The following is a 17,335-nucleotide window of genomic DNA, read 5'->3' as shown; positions in this document are numbered from 1 at the left end:
GACATTCCCTGCCTTGTTGGAATCAGTATCTTTGGAAGCCAGCATGGCCCAGTCTGAAGGTGCAGTCAGTAGTGTGCGGTATTCCAAGCGTGAAGGCTCTCCCAAAAGAGGTAGCTGGAAATGGGAGACTGTGCTGCTGTGGAAGGGAAAAGGAGCGTCCTGCTGAACTGGCAGCCAGCATTCCAGCAGGGAAGTGTGGAGACAAGAGAAGGACACTACTGAGGCACTCTGGCAAGAGCAGCGTCTGTGCAACAGCTGAGTGCCTTGATGGATGGCAGCAAGGCCTGTGAGGGTTGCCTTACATTTGTCTGGATCAGGACTCGGTGGTTTCCAGAAATCAATTTTAGTCCTTTCATTAAATTACAGACAGACTCCAGCTCTAACAAGTTTTAAGAGTGTGTTGGCAAGAATGTCTCTTGGGAGATGGTGCAAGGCTTCTTTAAATAGGTAAACATCCATTCAGTGTTTGTTAGGGTTTGGGGTTTTTAATTGTAAGGGAAGAGAGCATCATGTATTTTGCAGTGTTAATAATCTCAATGGAAAGGTCTTCAAGTCAGATTTTTCTTTTTATTTTCAAAATACGTACAGCCTTGCACATAGGTGAACCCAGTGATTGTGCTGTGTGGTTTCCAAGTTCAGGAGAAAATTTGGCCTTCATATATTTTCTCTCTTCTATGTATGTGGAAGATAAAAAAAAACCAGCCAAGGAACAAAACAGCTTAGTACATGTCTGAGGTTTTTCCTCAATTATCTAAAAGTTGACATTACATCATCTGCACAGATGTAAATATAGAAAATAGTAGGTGTGTTAAATCTCCTGACATATTTTTAAAAGCTTTTTACAGAGGACTGACTTCACTTGAATGTATGTTTGTGTCAGTAGAGATATGGCATTATATCCATTTTTCTTTCTGGGAGATTGAAAGTTTCTTTAAATGCTTATTTTCATCTTTTATGGTTGTTTTAGCTGCGGAAATGCTGTTATCTTTTCTGTCTTTGGCTCTACTCTTTCACAAGATGGTTATATTTCAGTGAAGTCATTTCCTGGTTTTTCCCAAATATTCGTCTCTATATGTTTCAGATTTCCCCAAATACACACTTTTTTTTTCTTTCTGAATGATGGCATTATTGATTTGTATCATTGAACAGATTGATAAGTAATGTATTGTGTGGTTTTGTATGAAAATCAGCTGAGCTGTTGCTTTTTCAGACAAATAATAAAAACAATACCTTCTTCAATTTGAGTGCTAAAATGCAGAGAATTAGCAAAATAGGTGTCAATATTTTGGGTATTGCAAGACCTGTCCTAGGTCCTGATTCAGGGTAAGTTCCCTGTCTGAGATAATATTTAAGACTTAGTTTAAAGAAAATCCAGAGTTACCAGGCTTCTCAGCTGTCAAAAGACTTGTTAAGCATTCAATGGAAATGCAGTTTGGTTTTTGGTGTAATGTGTTAGGTTCTGTATTGTGGACAGGCAGTGCTGTAACCATCTCTGTCTATGGCTACTGAGTGGAAGTAAGTGTTGTGCCAAATAAAGATTCTAACTTGGCTTTGAAATTGAACTTCAAATATTACTCTAAAAGTACAAAACAAACCCAACCAATTCCAAAATCAATCTCTATTGCCATGTAATTGCTGCATGTAAGAAAACAAGAGAGAGTTGGAGTGTGTTTTCTCTTTTGCAGGTGTTGCTGAAATAGTTCTGTTTATTTAAAGCATATGATTTCATGCAATTGTGCCTGATTGTTAGTGCAGCTGTCAACAGCTGCATGCTCATGTAGCTAATTGCATTCTAGTAATATAGCTAAGCTTATTTTAAGATACGCAGTTGTACATTTTTGTTTTTTTAAAGCAACTGCTCACACTTAGAATATTTATTGCAGAAAGTTCTCTGCTATCACAATGAGCCGTCGTTGCTCCAAGAGGAAATTTAAGAGCTTCTACACAAGACTTTCAGCCAGTCTAGTGTATGGATAGCACCTGTGGAAAGTTGGACCATGCCGCTTAAATTCATACAGTTCTAAAGCCTTGAAATGGTCTTGTCCCTGGGGTCAGTTTCATCATCTGCTCTTTGGGAATGTTTTGTAGTTAACATGTAAAACTTTAATTTCACAGTCATCTAGTTCCTACTGCTGCGTCAGTACTCTGGTTGTGTGTACAGGAACAATGAGCTTCTCTTACATACTGATTGTCTCCTTCTAGAAATATGTACATAAAATGAGAAATTTGTATAAATTGTGTATATATATATATAAAGCATATTAGGAGAGTAGGCTGTCTACTGATGCATGCTGATTCTGGGTATTTGTATTGTTTTCCTGGTATGTGTTAGTGACATGATCGCAGTCAACGGTATGAAATGTATAATGCAGTGTTGTTTTTATTTGTTATATAGCTTTATGCCAGTATATACAGGCCTCTAAAACCCGAGATGGTGGCAGCCGTTTCATTTCAAGTGCAACAGAAGGTAAAGGAAAAAGTGTGGGGAAAAAAAAACCTCTTTGTTCATCTGATACTCCTTCTTCATGGACATTTATGTGGTTCTTGATCTTCTAACCTTCTAGACTCTTCCTTCACAGCTAACCTCTTGCAATAGATGGTGGTTATCTTTTTTCCTGAGTCTTTATAACGAAATTAAGAGATCTCATGATGTCACTCCTGTGTCTACCTAAAAGTTGCATCATCTCTGCATTTTGTCTATTTGTGCTTTTCTTCAGTAACGACATTGCGCTGAAACTGAAGCTTTAGCTATGTTTCGACGAGAATCAGAAAGATCTGAAGAGTGGCTTAGAGAATTACTGTCGTGACCACAATCTCAAGCTTGTCACACTTAAGGAAAAGCACAGATACTTAATGACACAGAAATGTTACAATGCTAATCCTTGCTAATATCTGCAGTCTGACCATACGCTAACGAACTGTCTTGCTTTTTCTGTTTCTCTTAAAAGGAGTGTGTCCTTAATTCACTTATCCTCGCATCTACCTGCTGATGTCCTGCTTTTTGGCCTTGTTTGTGCTCAAAAAGGGAATGAAATATTTACTTCTGTATTCTTCTTTCATCTGCAGGGGAAAACTTTGAACAGACTCCGTTAAGACGCACATTTAAATCCAAAGTTCTTGCTCGCTATCCTGAGAATGTTGAATGGAACCCTTTTGACCAGGATGCAGTGGGAATGGTCGGTATCACTTAATGGCTTTTGGGGTTTTTTTGGTTACATTCTAGAGAATTATTAGAGAAATAAATCAGTCTGCAATTAATGAATCTTTTTTTGTGCAAGATTTTTCCATTTAACCAAATGTGGTGTATCTTAATTTAGATAAAACATAGTACTTTTCTCTGTCAGGTCTGGTCTTAGTGACCAAAATACTTTCCTTTATTTGGGTTTGAATTTTGTTATTTTATTCCTGTCGAGGCTGGTAACAAAATGGTTATGAGTTTCACTAGAAATTGCATGCAGCCTTTTTGATACATTTCTTTTGTTTTTCTGATTTAGAACCATATCACTGCGTTGTGCAGAAATGTAACACTTAATAGAATTTAAAGTGAAATGCGATGGCAGTCTGTGGATTCTAAATCCCATTTTCACCAATGCTGCTGGAGGCAGGGGGAGAGAAAAGTGTGTTTTAATGGATATTATCTCGCCTTCCCCTTTTTTGTAGCTGTGTATGCCTAAAGGGCTTGCTTTCAAGACACAAGCAGATTCCAGAGAACCTCAATTCCACTCTTTTATTATTACTCGTGAAGATGGCTCACGGACATTTGGATTTTCTCTCACGTTTTTTGAGGAAGTCACTAGCAAACAGATCTGCAGTGCAATGCAGACGTTGTATCATATGCACAATGCTGAATATGACATTCTTCATACTCCACCCACCAACGACAAGGAGAGCTGCAGCAGTACTGGAGACTGCAATGGCACCTCTGTCTCAAAGCTACAGCGATTTAACTCCTATGACATCAGCAGAGACACACTCTATGTCTCAAAGTGCATTTGTCTGATTACTCCAATGTCTTTCATGAAAGCTTGTAAGAAAGTTCTAGAACAACTTCACCAAGCAGTGACTTCACCTCAGCCGCCACCACTACCTTTAGAAAGCTACATCTACAATATTCTCTATGAGGTTCCTCTTCCTCCAGCAGGAAGGTCATTAAAATTTTCAGGTGTTTATGGACCAATTATCTGCCAGAGGCCAAGCACCAGTGAACTACCATTGTTTGATTTTCCGGTTAAAGAAGTTTTTGAATTGCTTGGAGTAGAAAATGTGATTCAACTCTTTACCTGTGCCCTTTTGGAGTTTCAGATACTGCTTTATTCACAGCGTGAGTACTTGGGTTTTGTTTTCTTATCTTGTAGTTGTACTGGCACAAGGTCTTATTGTGTCTTGAATTCTAAAAACCATACAAACAACAAAATAGCTGCATTAAAGTGGCATGAGTATGCTAATGTAGTCTGGCTGATCTGTGTGCAGATCTTAATGTAAAGAAAAGCACTGGAGTTGTAAGGAGAGCTGCATTGGCTGCTGTTAGACACCTAAACTTAAAACTGGGTTTTCATGTAATCTCCTCTATTCATGGATTGGCTGACCCCTTTAGTGTTGGCTCTGGAACTGTGCTAGTGGATAGAGCAGTTTGCCTTCTTCCATGTTCCTATCTAACTGCTTAGCTGAATTCCCTGCTATCTCTGCAGAACCAGCCATGCATTTTGAGAAGATACACAGTTAATTATACATCTGGTTCTGAAGAAGAGTTAATCATGCAAATAGAATTTTCTCTTTGAGTACCCAAAGTCACATTTCAGTTGTTACTTTGAAAGATAAGTACCTGAAAAAAGTTTTGACTGAATTCAAATCCCAAATCTCTGTTCAGGCTTTGAAACAGTTACAGCTGAAGCCACGTAGCCAAAGCTTGCTTTGAAGAGCATAGGCAGCAGCTGAGCTGAAATAGTTTGTTCATCAATTAGTGAGTAGTGTGGGAGTGGTATCTATTTTCTGTGTTGAAATTTGTGGATACTGGCCTTCTTACTCTGCATCCTGTTGCTCTAACACAGAGTGTGTGGAATTATGCCAGAATATAATTTCTCTACTTTTTTTTTTTTTGTCCCAAGATGACTAGGATTAGTCCAGACTCACCCATTCTGAATGGTGTGGTTTAAACAGACAGCCTGCATTTTGAACACTGCTTTATAGTAATGGTTAGGAAGTCTAAAAGACCCCAACACAAAACCAGGGCTAATCCATGGTGTTTTTGAAATTTGTTTTTGGTGTTTTCTTCCCTTGAGCTGTCGCTGAAATATGTAGAACACAAATGGTAACTGTTTACAAAAGATAACCTGCAGTTACCAGCAACTTTCTCCAAGCATGAAATACAGATTTTGTGTTAAGTGTGTTAAGATCTGTGCATACACTAAAGCCAAGGATGGATTTGTGTGTACAGTCAGGGTGATTAAAAGTGTGTAATGGCAGCAGGGTGTTACATCGCAGTTGTTTCATTGTATAGACACTGTGAACTGCAAGAGAAAAACTGTGCAGTAATTCAGATGCAGTCAAAAAAACTCACTGAACTCTGTAGTGGTTACTCTCTTGGATTTAAAAACCAAATTGCTCTACTTATTGTTCATAGCAAATCTAGAAATACTTGCCTAGCAGACAAGCTTTTGTGGTTTCCCCAGAAACAGATAAGATGTTCATATATTTGAGATTGAGGGAGAGTGTGTTTATATGGATACCTGTGTCCCACCAGTGGAGGATCAAACATCAGCTCTTTCATCTGAAGAAGAGTGTGGTTGTGTTGTCCTGTAGCAGTGCCTGTGGAATCATGGTGGGTTGGAAGCTCTGCAGAAAAGCCATGTGTGCATCGCCATGTGGGAACAGTGCTCCTGGTTCTCTTTCCAGGCTATTGCCTTAGGAGTGCTCTTTTGTCCCAGGCTGGAGCTCAGCTCACTTCTGGGCTCGTCTACTGTATTCTGGCTTCTCTTTCCAAGTCCTTTTAGTAGGTTCAGCTTTCTGTCTTGGGCCCTTTCCAGGTGTCTGATAAGTGGCAAATTAAAGAATCTTAAAATAGCCCTGGAACAATTGAGTTTCTTGTTTGCAGGCACAGACATTTGGAGTTCAGAGGGATGAGGGATCAGTTAGGACAGTTTCTGTCCGCTGTTTCCCTGCCTCACCCCGAGCTCTGGCTGAGTTGGGCTGTGTTGTACCTTATGGAGGTGTCTTGTCTCTGTCAAGATCTCACCTTGGTTTTTGGCTGAAAAAATCTTTCTTCAGTAGAAAAAGAATTTTAGTTATTTGTTTGCTGACTTTTGACCCTCAGGTTGAGTGAACTGCCTGCAGCAGTGCCTTCTCAGTAATAGCAGCCAATTTTTTTTGAAATGTAGCTTCTCTTAAAGTCTTTCTGAGGGATTTCATCCCTGTGCTGTTTTGTTTTTGTTTGTTTGCTCTTGTAGTTGTTCTTTTCAACTGGAATATGCTCGTAATATATTCTGCTGTTTCTTCCGTATGGTTGAGTAACATCTGGTTTTTGCTGTTTGTGAAACAGGAAATGTCGAATGGAGATACAGGTGATAGTGCACTCAGTTCTAAGGGGAATCAGAAATTGCTTTACTTTTGTAAAGGCTTTTTCATGTTCTTGCATGTGCACCAGTGTGAGGTCTAGGTTGTCCTTCAGAATATAAATACGAAGTTTTCTAATGTCCTTTGAGTTTGCTAAATCTCCTAGTGCTCAAACCCATGACAGCTGAGGTGATTGAGATAATTTCTTGTTCGCCTAGGTCAGATGAGATTATGATACTCATTGGGTGGATTTAGATTTAGAACAGTATGTGTCAGGATCAGCAGATTTGTAAGATTTACTTGAAAAAACACCCCAACAACAAACACACAAAATAAAGAAACACCACCAAAATAAAAACCAAACCCCAAACCTCTTGGAGGTCTGGTGGAACCAGATGATCTTGAGGTCCCTTCCAACCCAAACCTTTTCATAATTATATGTTGATGATTCTCCATGAATTTGTTGCCGAGTGCAATCCTTTTTGAAACAAATTTTTTTAGTGTTTTAAGTTTCAGTCAATCCTTGGAGTAGGAGTAACTTCACTTGGCAGTGAAAGTGTTTTGGTTTGAGATTCCTTTGACATGTTTCTGACTTGATGCTTCTGGAAATTCTTCTTTTGTCCCACGATGTTGGCACAGCCTTTTGTATTTTGTATTGCTGTAAGTCAGGTGTAGGGAATGAATGCCTCAATTTGATTGTCCTGTTGAGAGACCTGTCTACCATTTGGAAAACTGTTAAAGGCATGAAGTGCCTGTAAGAGGGGGAAGAATCTGAGGCTGCTGCAAGTGCTGAGCCAGTGCTGAGGAACTCTGGAAAGAGTAAGTGGTGTTGGAGGCCTGTGGGAAGTGCCCTTGCCAGATATTCTGTGGGAGCTGGTTTGCATTCTTGCAATTTATGTTACTCTTGTAACTGAGAAATAGACTTATTCCTTATCTCAGAGAGCACCTAGAGCTCTTCTGAAAAGTGTGTACTGAGTTAAGATAGCTGTGAAATCTGCTTGGAGGTGATTTTTCTAAACAGCTCAAAACAAAAAAAAGGAGAAACGTAATGCACTGCTGCCACAGACCATGATCTTGGACAGTTTTATTTTCTGGGTGGCAGCTGTCTGCTGCCATTTTACAGTACAAATATGGGGGTTTTTTTCTGCTTTGTCTTTGAATCTCTCCTGCCCGTCTTTGTTTCAGTTGTTTAAAATTATAAATTTATAAAGTATATAAAGTATTAGTTTCATTTCTTTGTAGTATTATTCCTGTGCTGCCTAACTCTGATCTCTTACATAGGACACTTTCTTGTTATGCCTCCACTGATTTAGGAACCTTGCTGCTTGAATCCCCTTGTCAGACACAGGATAGGAGATGCTTCACCCCACTGTTTCTACTAACCACAGTTGGTTCTTACTGCAGTTACAGGGTTTTTTGAAGTTGCTTGTGTGTTACTTGACAAATGCAACAGTATTTCACTGTGATCCATGAAGTAGGAAGATTAAAAGGAAAAAATGTTCCAAAATGTGATCATGTAATTGTTTTACATTTGGCTGAGTCAGAGGATTTCTGTAGGCACTTGACAGACTTCTCTCTGGTAGAATGTGAAAATGCAGAGGTGGAATTATGGTTCTTAGAGCTGCCACCTTCTTCCCATCCTGTTCCTCTTTTTCCAGGCACAGAACATCTCAATTTCTTTTTTTTTAAAAATCTTTTACAGATAAATACTACTGTGTAATTTCTCATACACACTTTTACAGATAATGTATTTTATCTATAGCAATTGGTTAGAATAACAGATCATGCTTCTTCTGTGTTCTTAAGTAGCCTTATTAAAAAAATAGTGGATTTTCTTTTCCTTGCACAGTAATCAGTCAAGCACTTTCCCATCTAACAGTGCCCTAGTCATGTGTCATTATTTCCCTACCAGTGCTTGTGTACAATACAAGGCTAGGAGATCGTATTGTTGACACCAGAAAAAGCACATTGGTTTCAAGGACAACAGCAACAGCACTGCTGAAACACTTCTTCGCTCTTTTAATCTTTTTGTTGTTGTTATTTTTAAATCTTCTGTAGTTCTTTGGTACGAGAGCTGTGCTGCTTGCCTCTTTAAACCCAAAAACCCCTCTGTACCCTCTCAGGATAGGTATAACTTAAGAAAACATAGGAGTTATTTGGGTTTATATTTGCAGGCTTCTTGCCTTTTGCCAACAGCAGAATGCAGTCACTGTTACTTGCAGGCTGCAACTGGGCAGGCCAAATAGTTGGGAATAGCTTAAGCCATGTGAATATCCAGCATCAGAGAGCTGCATTTGCAGATAGCTCCGTGGCAGGATGGCTGCCCAGTGGATAGAAATTCTGAACTATTGATGTTACTTTGTAATTAATTTGAAAGGCTAATACTGAAGTTAGCTTAATGACAGCGGGGGAAGTCGTATTTAAATCATCCAGCAGGATTAGACAGGGGGTTTTGTGTAGTAGGAAAACACTGTTTCTATTCTAAGGCTTGTTCTTGGAGATAAACAAGCTGAATGCAAACCAGCTGGAATGTTTGTGTATCTATGGCTACATTTAAAGTTCCTTTTAAAACTGAAGAAGATAGGATATGGAATAAAATCTTCTTCTTCCCAAAGCTTATCATTAATTCATCACTTCTTTGCAGTCAGGCTGTGATTAAAGCTGCAAACCCATACGTAGATCTGTAGGCAGAAGCTGGTGTCCAGGCAGAATAGGAGAGTGTTGCCGGTGATGTTCATTGGTGTTTCAGTCCAAATAAACTTTTGGCAAAAACTGTGACCTGTGTAAGCTGTTCTCATCTGTTTTGGTTTAAGGCTCCTCCTTTGTAGGTCTGCTGTGAGGCAGTGACAGGTAGGTCCATGCAATAACCTTTTCCACCAGCTCAGCTTGATATGAAAATTAAAAATCAAAAGCCTAAGTTGCAGAATTGCAAGTGATGTTAGCAAAACCTTTGCTGAGTTCCTGTTGGGTTGTGGGGCTCTTTGCAGACCCCAAACTCTGCAACTTGGTCCCCAATCAAAGTTAATCACAAATGTCAGGAATTGAATTTCTTGGCCCTTTTTCTTCTGCTGTTTGAAGTCTGAGTGGAGGCTGGCTAAAGGATAGAATTAAAGCCATAGCCTTGGGAAGTGCACAGTTAAGCTTAACTCTAGAGTGTTTAGAATAAATGTTATTCTTGCGGTTTTCATCTGCCCTCTGTGACATCGTATACAGCTTCAGAAACCTCAGCACCTGAGCCTGTCCATTCAAGTGTCTTTTCCAGTTCCACAGTGTCTATAGTTTTATGAACATGAAAGGAGAAGGCATACGTACCCCACACCCTAATGAAGGTTACTTACTGACTTTTTGCCTTCCTCCTATTCCCTCCCCTTTCCTGGCTGGAATTGGATATTGTTGCAGTATCATGAAAAGGCATCTTATGTCTCCAGCTTGTGCTATATTTATAGCCCGACTGAAGGTAGGAATTGCCCTGGTTGTGTGTGTGTTTTATACCCTTTCCAGCCTGGCAGCTGGAAAGCAGTCAGGGTGTTTCAGCAGCTGTATTGGAACACACATCTGGTGTTGCCTTCCCTTTTATAGGATTTCAAAAACCCTTAGAGATGACTCTGTAGTTACAGATGAGGAGGGTGAGATGCTGGCCCAGCAGTGTGAACTGCTCTAGCCACAAGTGCTAATTAAAAAGATCTCTTAGTGTGTTGCACAGGACATTTAACACTGCTCCTGAGTTCTAGGAGGACATGAGTTGTTTTTACATTGAACTGAGGCTTTGGTCGTACACTGCAAAGGCTAAAGGAAGCCGATCCTTTTCATTTTCTGCATAGTTATTTCAGTCACACTGTTGGGTTGGCTGCTATACAGCATGCTTTATAGACATTTAAACACTCCTTTAAAAAATGTTTATCTGAGAGATACCAGATGCCTTGGGTTTCATCCAAGGCTTCCATAGAAAGCCCTGAGCACAGAGAAAAGAAATTATTTCTGACGTGTTTCTTAGCTGATTACAGTACTGCTTCTGTATTCAAACTGGTGTTCCTGGTGACCCTGGTATAGGTAGCAGAAAGTGACTTAGCATGCATTAAGGCTCAATTTGCTCATTTCCATATGACTTGTCGAATGACCTACTTTGGGTTGAGCTCTCTTTGTTGTTTCAGCAAAATGTGCTGGGTGTGCAGGTCTGGGTTTTCATTATGATGCCACTCAGCTAGTACTGGGTTTTGTGGTTTCTGTTCTCAAGCAAGTTTTCATTTCTTTAATTTAAATTCATTTACTTAAAAGTATTTGTGAAAAAAATTTTAATTTTCTTGTTCTTTTTCAGATTATCAGAGGCTGATGACAGTGGCAGAGACCATCACAGCACTAATGTTTCCATTTCAGTGGCAGCATGTGTATGTTCCTATCCTTCCAGCATCCCTCCTTCATTTTCTAGATGCTCCTGTCCCTTACCTCATGGGCTTGCACTCTAATGGACTGGATGATAGGTCTAAGCTGGAACTTCCTCAAGAGGTGAGAAGAGCTTGTCTTGATTGATTAAATGTTGTCCATGACTGTGAGGGAAGTAAGAAATGAGTCAAAACACAAGTACAAATTTTAACAGCCATTGTCAAGTTCTTGCTGGCTCTGGTTTGGGATAGGTCTTTATTTCTTGGAGATGCTGACAAAAATCCGGTGAAATAGATAGAGCCCTGCTCTTGAAATTGTATGCTCTGATAGAATTCAACTGTAATTTTACAGGAATTGATGCACTGGAGTTACAGAAGGAACATTTTTGTGCTGCAAAAATTAGCCTCGTAATGCTAGGAAGTGCAAGGAAGTGCAGTGTGAATTCCCCAGGTGTGGCCAAAAGGTTGTGGTGGTGAGTGAGCAGAACTCGACTGACGTCAGCACTCTTCTGGTTCCTGGCTCTGTGGGATTAGGCTGGGTTTCCCTGCACTGGATTTCTCCCTTGAGGTTGGCTTGCATGGACCCAGCCTGCCACAGGTGTCTGCACAAAACCATTTCAGATTTTCTCCTAGCACGCCTGCTTCAGTCTGCAGCAAAACGTCAGCGTGTTCTTGAGTAAACTTCTCCTTGCTGGGGTAGTGCTGAGGAGCCCTGGGAGCAGCAGCCCCTGTGTAAAGGAGAAGGAAATGGTCTGTAAAGGTTCTGCAACTCATACATGGGGCTGGGACTATGTCTAGACTGCTTAGAGGTTGTTTTTATTTATTTTGTCCCCCTGTTCACTTCACAAACACCCCTTGTAGGGATGCGCCAAGAGAGTTTAAGAGCTGGTTGTGAGGATCAGGGGACCAAAGGTGCCTAAGGTGAGCACTGCCCAAGGCAGCAGAGGAAATGTCTGGCCCCTGCTTACTTGTAGGTGTAACTTTGCAGGGGAGGAACTGTGTAAATCATGGGAAACACCCTACTTACTGGCCCTGGTAGAATTCTCTAACCTCTGCCTTTTTCTCTGACTGTGGGTTTTCTTCTATTACTATTTGCATTTCTGGGAAAGCAGAAGCGTGGCAGGCACAGGGTTTTGTGGTGGTGGTTTTTGTTTTCATTATCAGGCAGTGCTGCAGCATAGCTTGACACAAAAAACCCTTCCTTTTTAAAAAAGCTGCGTGAAATTAAAGACAAGATATTTTTGTGAACCTCCAGTCTGGTCTCCATGCCAACATTGCTCTTTTTCTCAAATCCATATGCTGGTAGTTTTCATTTGTTTTTCCTGGCAAGTTCAAAGTAAAACTTTTTTTTTTCCAAACTGTGTTATTTTTTTCTATGAAAACTAAACTGTTTAATATCTTGATTTCTTTATTGTCTCCCTCTTTTTTTTTTTCCCCCCACTGGCATAATTAATAACAGAGTATTGTATGTTCTTGCCATGAAAACAACAGTCTATTGCTTTGGTTTACTATTTTTTCAGAATTTTGGCTGTACTGACAGGCCTAATTAATATGGTTAGTACACTTTTTAGAGAGAATAGCTGATGAAATAAAATGCATGTGTGGATATGCATGTTAATATGCACCATGGATGTTTTCACTGTTACCACAAGCTTCTGAAAGACTGTCTTCCTTTTGTAAAGAACTTCCTCATTTTAAAATTGCTGTAATACGTCCAAATAAATGAACCTATTTTAATTTCAAATAGATTCTTCAATTATTTAAAAGGTAAATAGTTTTTGAAGAGATTTATCGGCTTATTTTGGAGATTTAAAGTAAGGCAGTTGATCTATTTTTAGATGTTTGAAATGAAATCCAAGTACTATTAAAAAGTAATCTGACACCTCAATTTGCATTTTGTTTTACAGGTAGCCTTTTATGAGGGTGGAGGAGTAGATTTTTGATAGTATCTTACAGAGATGAGAATTGTCTGGGAGGGGAGGACAGACAGGACAGAAAGCAGCAGCAATGTGCCCATGTGGTGGAATTTGCTGCAAGACTTCCTTGTCCTGAAGCTTCAGCTTTTCTCTTACTTATTTGAAGAGTGAGCTTTTAAAACTTTGTACAGGTTGAGTTTGACTTAGTCTGAGAAATCCCCTTGGTTCTGGGTAAGGTTTCTGGTGAGCTGTTGAAGTCCTTTGCATTGCAGGCTGGAGATGTAGCTATGGCACAGAAACAGACTGGAGTCAACAGTCTCTTAGTGAATAACTATAAAGTTATCCTATACCAATAGATTTGTTTATTCAAGAGGTTAAGTAGACTGGGAAGAACAGGAGCTCACTATTGAGGTTTTCATGGTAGGGAGTTTGCTTAAAAAAACCCAGCTAACCAAAAAAGAAACCCAAGCAAACCCCCATAGAAGAACAAACAAAAACTGCCAAGGAATGTGAATAATGTGCTATTGTAGAACAGTAGAAGAGGGCATATAGATTCCATTATTTGTACTTCAATAAGGACAAATTTATCATCAGTATCAGAGGGGATATTAACATTGCTTATCTCTAAAGTTTGGAATGTATATCAACCTTTATGAACTCATCAGGGTTATATGAGGAACTCCTGTAGGCTCCTGATATCAGAATTTTCCTCACTTATCACAAAGGGTGTACAAAGAGCTGATCTGTGTTGTAATTTATTCTGAGTTCTGCCAAAAATTTTTTTTCTTTGTCTTGAAACTGCCTAAGCTGCATTTCTGTTCCTAATCTATTTACATGGATGTGTGGGACAGCTGCTGTTAAAGAAAGCAATATCTGATTTAGGCAGGGGCCAAAGAGGTGAGCTTTGAGAGAAAATCTAGTTAGTGCTTCTCAGTTGAAGGGCATTGTGGAAGAAAAGAATACTGCTGTCTAGCACAGCATGGATACCTCAGTATAGACTTCTTCATTGTGGTTTTATAATGAAGTTTGAAAAAGACTAATTTGTCTTGCTCAAAGTGTTTTAGGCTAATACTATTAGGCTAATAATGTGAAAATACAGTCTGTCCCAACTCAGTTAGGTTTGGTTTGGTGTAAGTCTTGCACACATAAGGCTTGTTTTGGTGGCAGCCTCCCATATTTGGGTCACATCTGGTGCTTCCAGGGAATGCTTTACCATATGAGCGTGGAAACCCAGCTGTAGCCTAGAAGTTCATGCTTGTGGCAGATGATTATTAAAATCTTCAACAAAAAAGTTGTGTTAGTACAAAATTCAATTTTAGGTTATCCCTTGGGAACATCAGAAAACAGTTCCTGATGGAGAATTCATTGAAGACCACAAATGCCCTGAAGACCTGACTCTCTGTAGCCCAGTAAAAGTAGGAAATGCTGAGGTTTGGTGTGGAGTTGAGCTTCTTGTGCATGTCAGCAGTAGAGTGCTTGTTCTCATAGGTGTTGCTGCTTTGCTGAGGGCTCTGTGTGTGCATGAGCATCCTTGTGGTTTCCCTGGCAGCTGCATCAGAGGCTTGTGAGGAACCCAGAAAAGAAGGGGAGGGCATTGGAGAAGCCGTGCTAGGATAAGGTGCTACAGGTGTCAGAGGGGAAGAGAAGGACATGTAGCTGTTCCAGGTGTTGCTGGCAAAAGTGTGGTTTGTTTATCAGTGAAACTGATCAGTAGAAGTGGTTTTAGCAGCTTATTCGCAGATCACAAACCTAGCAAGTACTAAAGTAAGATTGGTTTTTTTGATGTGTCTTCGCATTTCCTTCTAAACGAACTTCTGCAGTGCTATAGAAATACAGTTTAAATGAGCAAGTTAATCCAGACCGTTTCATGTTGCAGGATTTGCATGTGTATCTTGCCACTCTAATTTAGGAGAATGGTAGAAATTGAAATTATTTTCAGTGGAAATAAGCAATGCTGAGTTTCCAGCACTGGTGAAATCAAACAAAGTAGTATCTCGTTAAAAAGCCTGTTTTTAATGAAGTGATCCCAAGGGTCTTGGGCAATAGCTTTTCCTTTTAGAAGAGTTTAAAGACTTTAAAACCTAAAATGCATTTTCTCTGCCAGTATAAAACAGATTATATATATTCTCAGTGTTTTTATTTCAACTGTTAAAAGGATATGATTCAATGTTAAACCTGAACAAATTCTGTGGGTTTTTATTTTTGTATGTTGTTTCAGAAGATAAGAAAGGTCTCCTGAGAAGCTTTTTTTCATCCTGATGCTAACACGTTAGACCAAGATAATTATTTAAAGATAATCACTGCTTTGTATGCATTCTCAGGCTACCTGCTGGTAGTTTGATCTTTGATAGTACTGCAAATTTATTGACAGACCTCAGTTTTATATTTTCTTGTACTCCAGCGTGAACAGCTACCTGGGGAGCTCCTGAAAGCTGCAATGGCTTTGAGCTGTAAGCTGTTCTCAGTCACAAATTCTGGGTTGGCATGAAGCACAGCAGTGCTGAGAATAAGTGCCAAAGGTCACCATTTGCTTGCAGGAGTGGCACAAGAGCATCCTTCAGAATTCAGGACCACTGTAGACACACTTCCCACAAGTCAGCCACGTGTGTCTAAAGCTGTGCATCCGTGTTCTCTGTGTGTTGTGTGAAGTGGGTGGTCATTTGCAAGGTTGGGCCAAATGCACGAAGACTGTACAGGTTGTAGATGAATAGGGTTTAGTCTTTCAGTGCCATATTCAAGCAGAACCTAAATCATTTCCTTCTGTGCTTTTGAACAGAGCTGAAAGGAAGGATATGGGCTTGATGCAGGCCCTGCTAGATCTGTGTGGGGTTTGGCCCTTATTGTCCTTGAGGTCAAACTGAACAATTGCAATTGTCCTTCAGCTTTGGAATGGGTGGGTGTAGTCCAGACCCCACTAACCCCATGGAAAGTGGTGCTGTTGGCTTCAAGGAACCAGGCACTGGCAGCAGATAGATGCACACTTATTTGCTTAGATCCATATTTCTGAGGTTTGTAAGACTTTCACCTGGACACCCTGTTACTTGGTATGATAAAAGTTTATGGGAAGGACAGGTTTTAAAATTAGGATGTGACATCCTTGTTCCATAGTGTAGTGTCTCAGGAGAACATTTTATTGTAGATGATGTAATGTGTCCTCTCTTGTGACAATCTGCTATTGAAGTGAAGTGGTGTGTAATTGTTTTGGGGTTTTCTTTTGATCAGAAGACTGATATCTGAGCAACAAATAAAAGAATATTTGACTGTTCTAGAGACCTAAAGTACCAAGCAACTAACTTAAGGATGCTCTTTCAGTTATATCCCTTACACATGTTGCCAAGTATCTTGTCTTTCTGTCATTTTAGTGTTGTGTTTGTAAAATAATACTCTGTGTATCCGCATACAGAGCTGTCAGCTGTTCACAGCCCACTCAACTGTGCTGCCTCCAGAGACAAAATAACTAAACCCTTGTGGCCAAAGAACTCCTTTATTTTTCTGCTTTATTCTCCTCTATTTTACTTGCCCAGTTCCTAGCATGCAAAATGCTTTGGATGACCATGATTTCATAAATAATAAGTGCATTGTAATTTTTCTTAGTTTTTAAGGAGGGGACCCCTCTATCCTTGCTGGTATTCCATTCTGTTGGATCTATAGTGTAGCAACATAGTGATATTTACTGTTCTGATGTCTGCTCCTGGTGGTCTATTTATTTCAGATTTCATTTTTACAGAAAAATGTTGTTTTGGTACCTCTGGAAGGGCTTGTGCAGTAAGATGTTTTTGCCATTGCCAGGGAAACAGGTTCCCATGTTTCCCTGATGAACATGGCCTTTTCAGAAGTGTGTATGCAGTTCTTGAGGATGACCTCAGCTTCCCTGAGTTAAGAGAGGCTAAAGTTGTGTATGGAAGCTTTGCTTATGCTGCTCTGGGTAGTCCTCTTATTTTATGTGTTGTTAACCAGGCACTAGATAACTACAAAGTGTCCCTGAAAATATTCTTTACACTCTATTTAGAGTATTGCTGCACACTGACTTTAATGTTTCCATACAGGCCAGTTTCTGGGAGATGTAATAACAAGTTGCACGATTAGTAGCTCAGAGTGTTTAAATTGTGTGTATTGCTCTTAGAGAGGAACCCTGCAGAAGGGAAATTCACCTATTGGAAGAATTAACCAGGTGTTAGCCCAGATATTTATACGCAATTTTAGCAAGCATTAAATTTGGCTTTTTCTTCCATTGGCAAGAAGTTTCATTTCAGTGGGAAGATGAGAATTTCTGCATTGGTGAGGTTAATGTTTGATTCCTTTTTGGCCAAGTGCTTTGTGGGTACAACCAAGCTTATTAACCAAGAGTGATGTTTTTTGCAGAATCTGATCCAAAAAGGAAGGAAAGTTGAATGGCATCAATTAAAAAAAGTTGTAAAAGGAAGTAATACAATTAAACTGTTTGAAGAGTTTCTTATTGAGTCTGTCTTGCCATTTTGCAGACTGCTTGAG

At 39.8% G+C, this 17,335-nt stretch overlaps 1 protein-coding gene across 9 annotated transcripts in view; it reads left to right on the top strand.

Moving 5' to 3' along the window:
* DENND5A (DENN domain containing 5A) overlaps positions 1–17,335 on the top strand; it is a 64,631-nt gene that overhangs the window by 16,343 nt on the left and 30,953 nt on the right. For 7 of the 9 annotated variants that reach the window (XM_048305995.1, XM_048306002.1, XM_048305999.1 and 4 more), the window contains exons 2-5: positions 2,396–2,467; positions 3,067–3,176; positions 3,661–4,321; positions 10,865–11,052. In XM_048305995.1, coding sequence (XP_048161952.1) covers positions 2,396–2,467; positions 3,067–3,176; positions 3,661–4,321; positions 10,865–11,052 — 1,031 coding nt within the window. The remainder of the gene's footprint in view (positions 1–2,395; positions 2,468–3,066; positions 3,177–3,660; positions 4,322–10,864; positions 11,053–17,335) is intronic. The other 2 variants (XM_048305998.1, XM_048306003.1) reach the window with 1 other exon arrangement.

The sequence above is a fragment of the Corvus hawaiiensis genome, chromosome 6 (assembly GCF_020740725.1).
Source record: "Corvus hawaiiensis isolate bCorHaw1 chromosome 6, bCorHaw1.pri.cur, whole genome shotgun sequence".
Lineage (NCBI taxonomy): Eukaryota > Metazoa > Chordata > Aves > Passeriformes > Corvidae > Corvus > Corvus hawaiiensis.
Note: the sequence above shows the minus strand (reverse complement) of the source record. Positions and strands in the feature narration are given on the sequence as shown.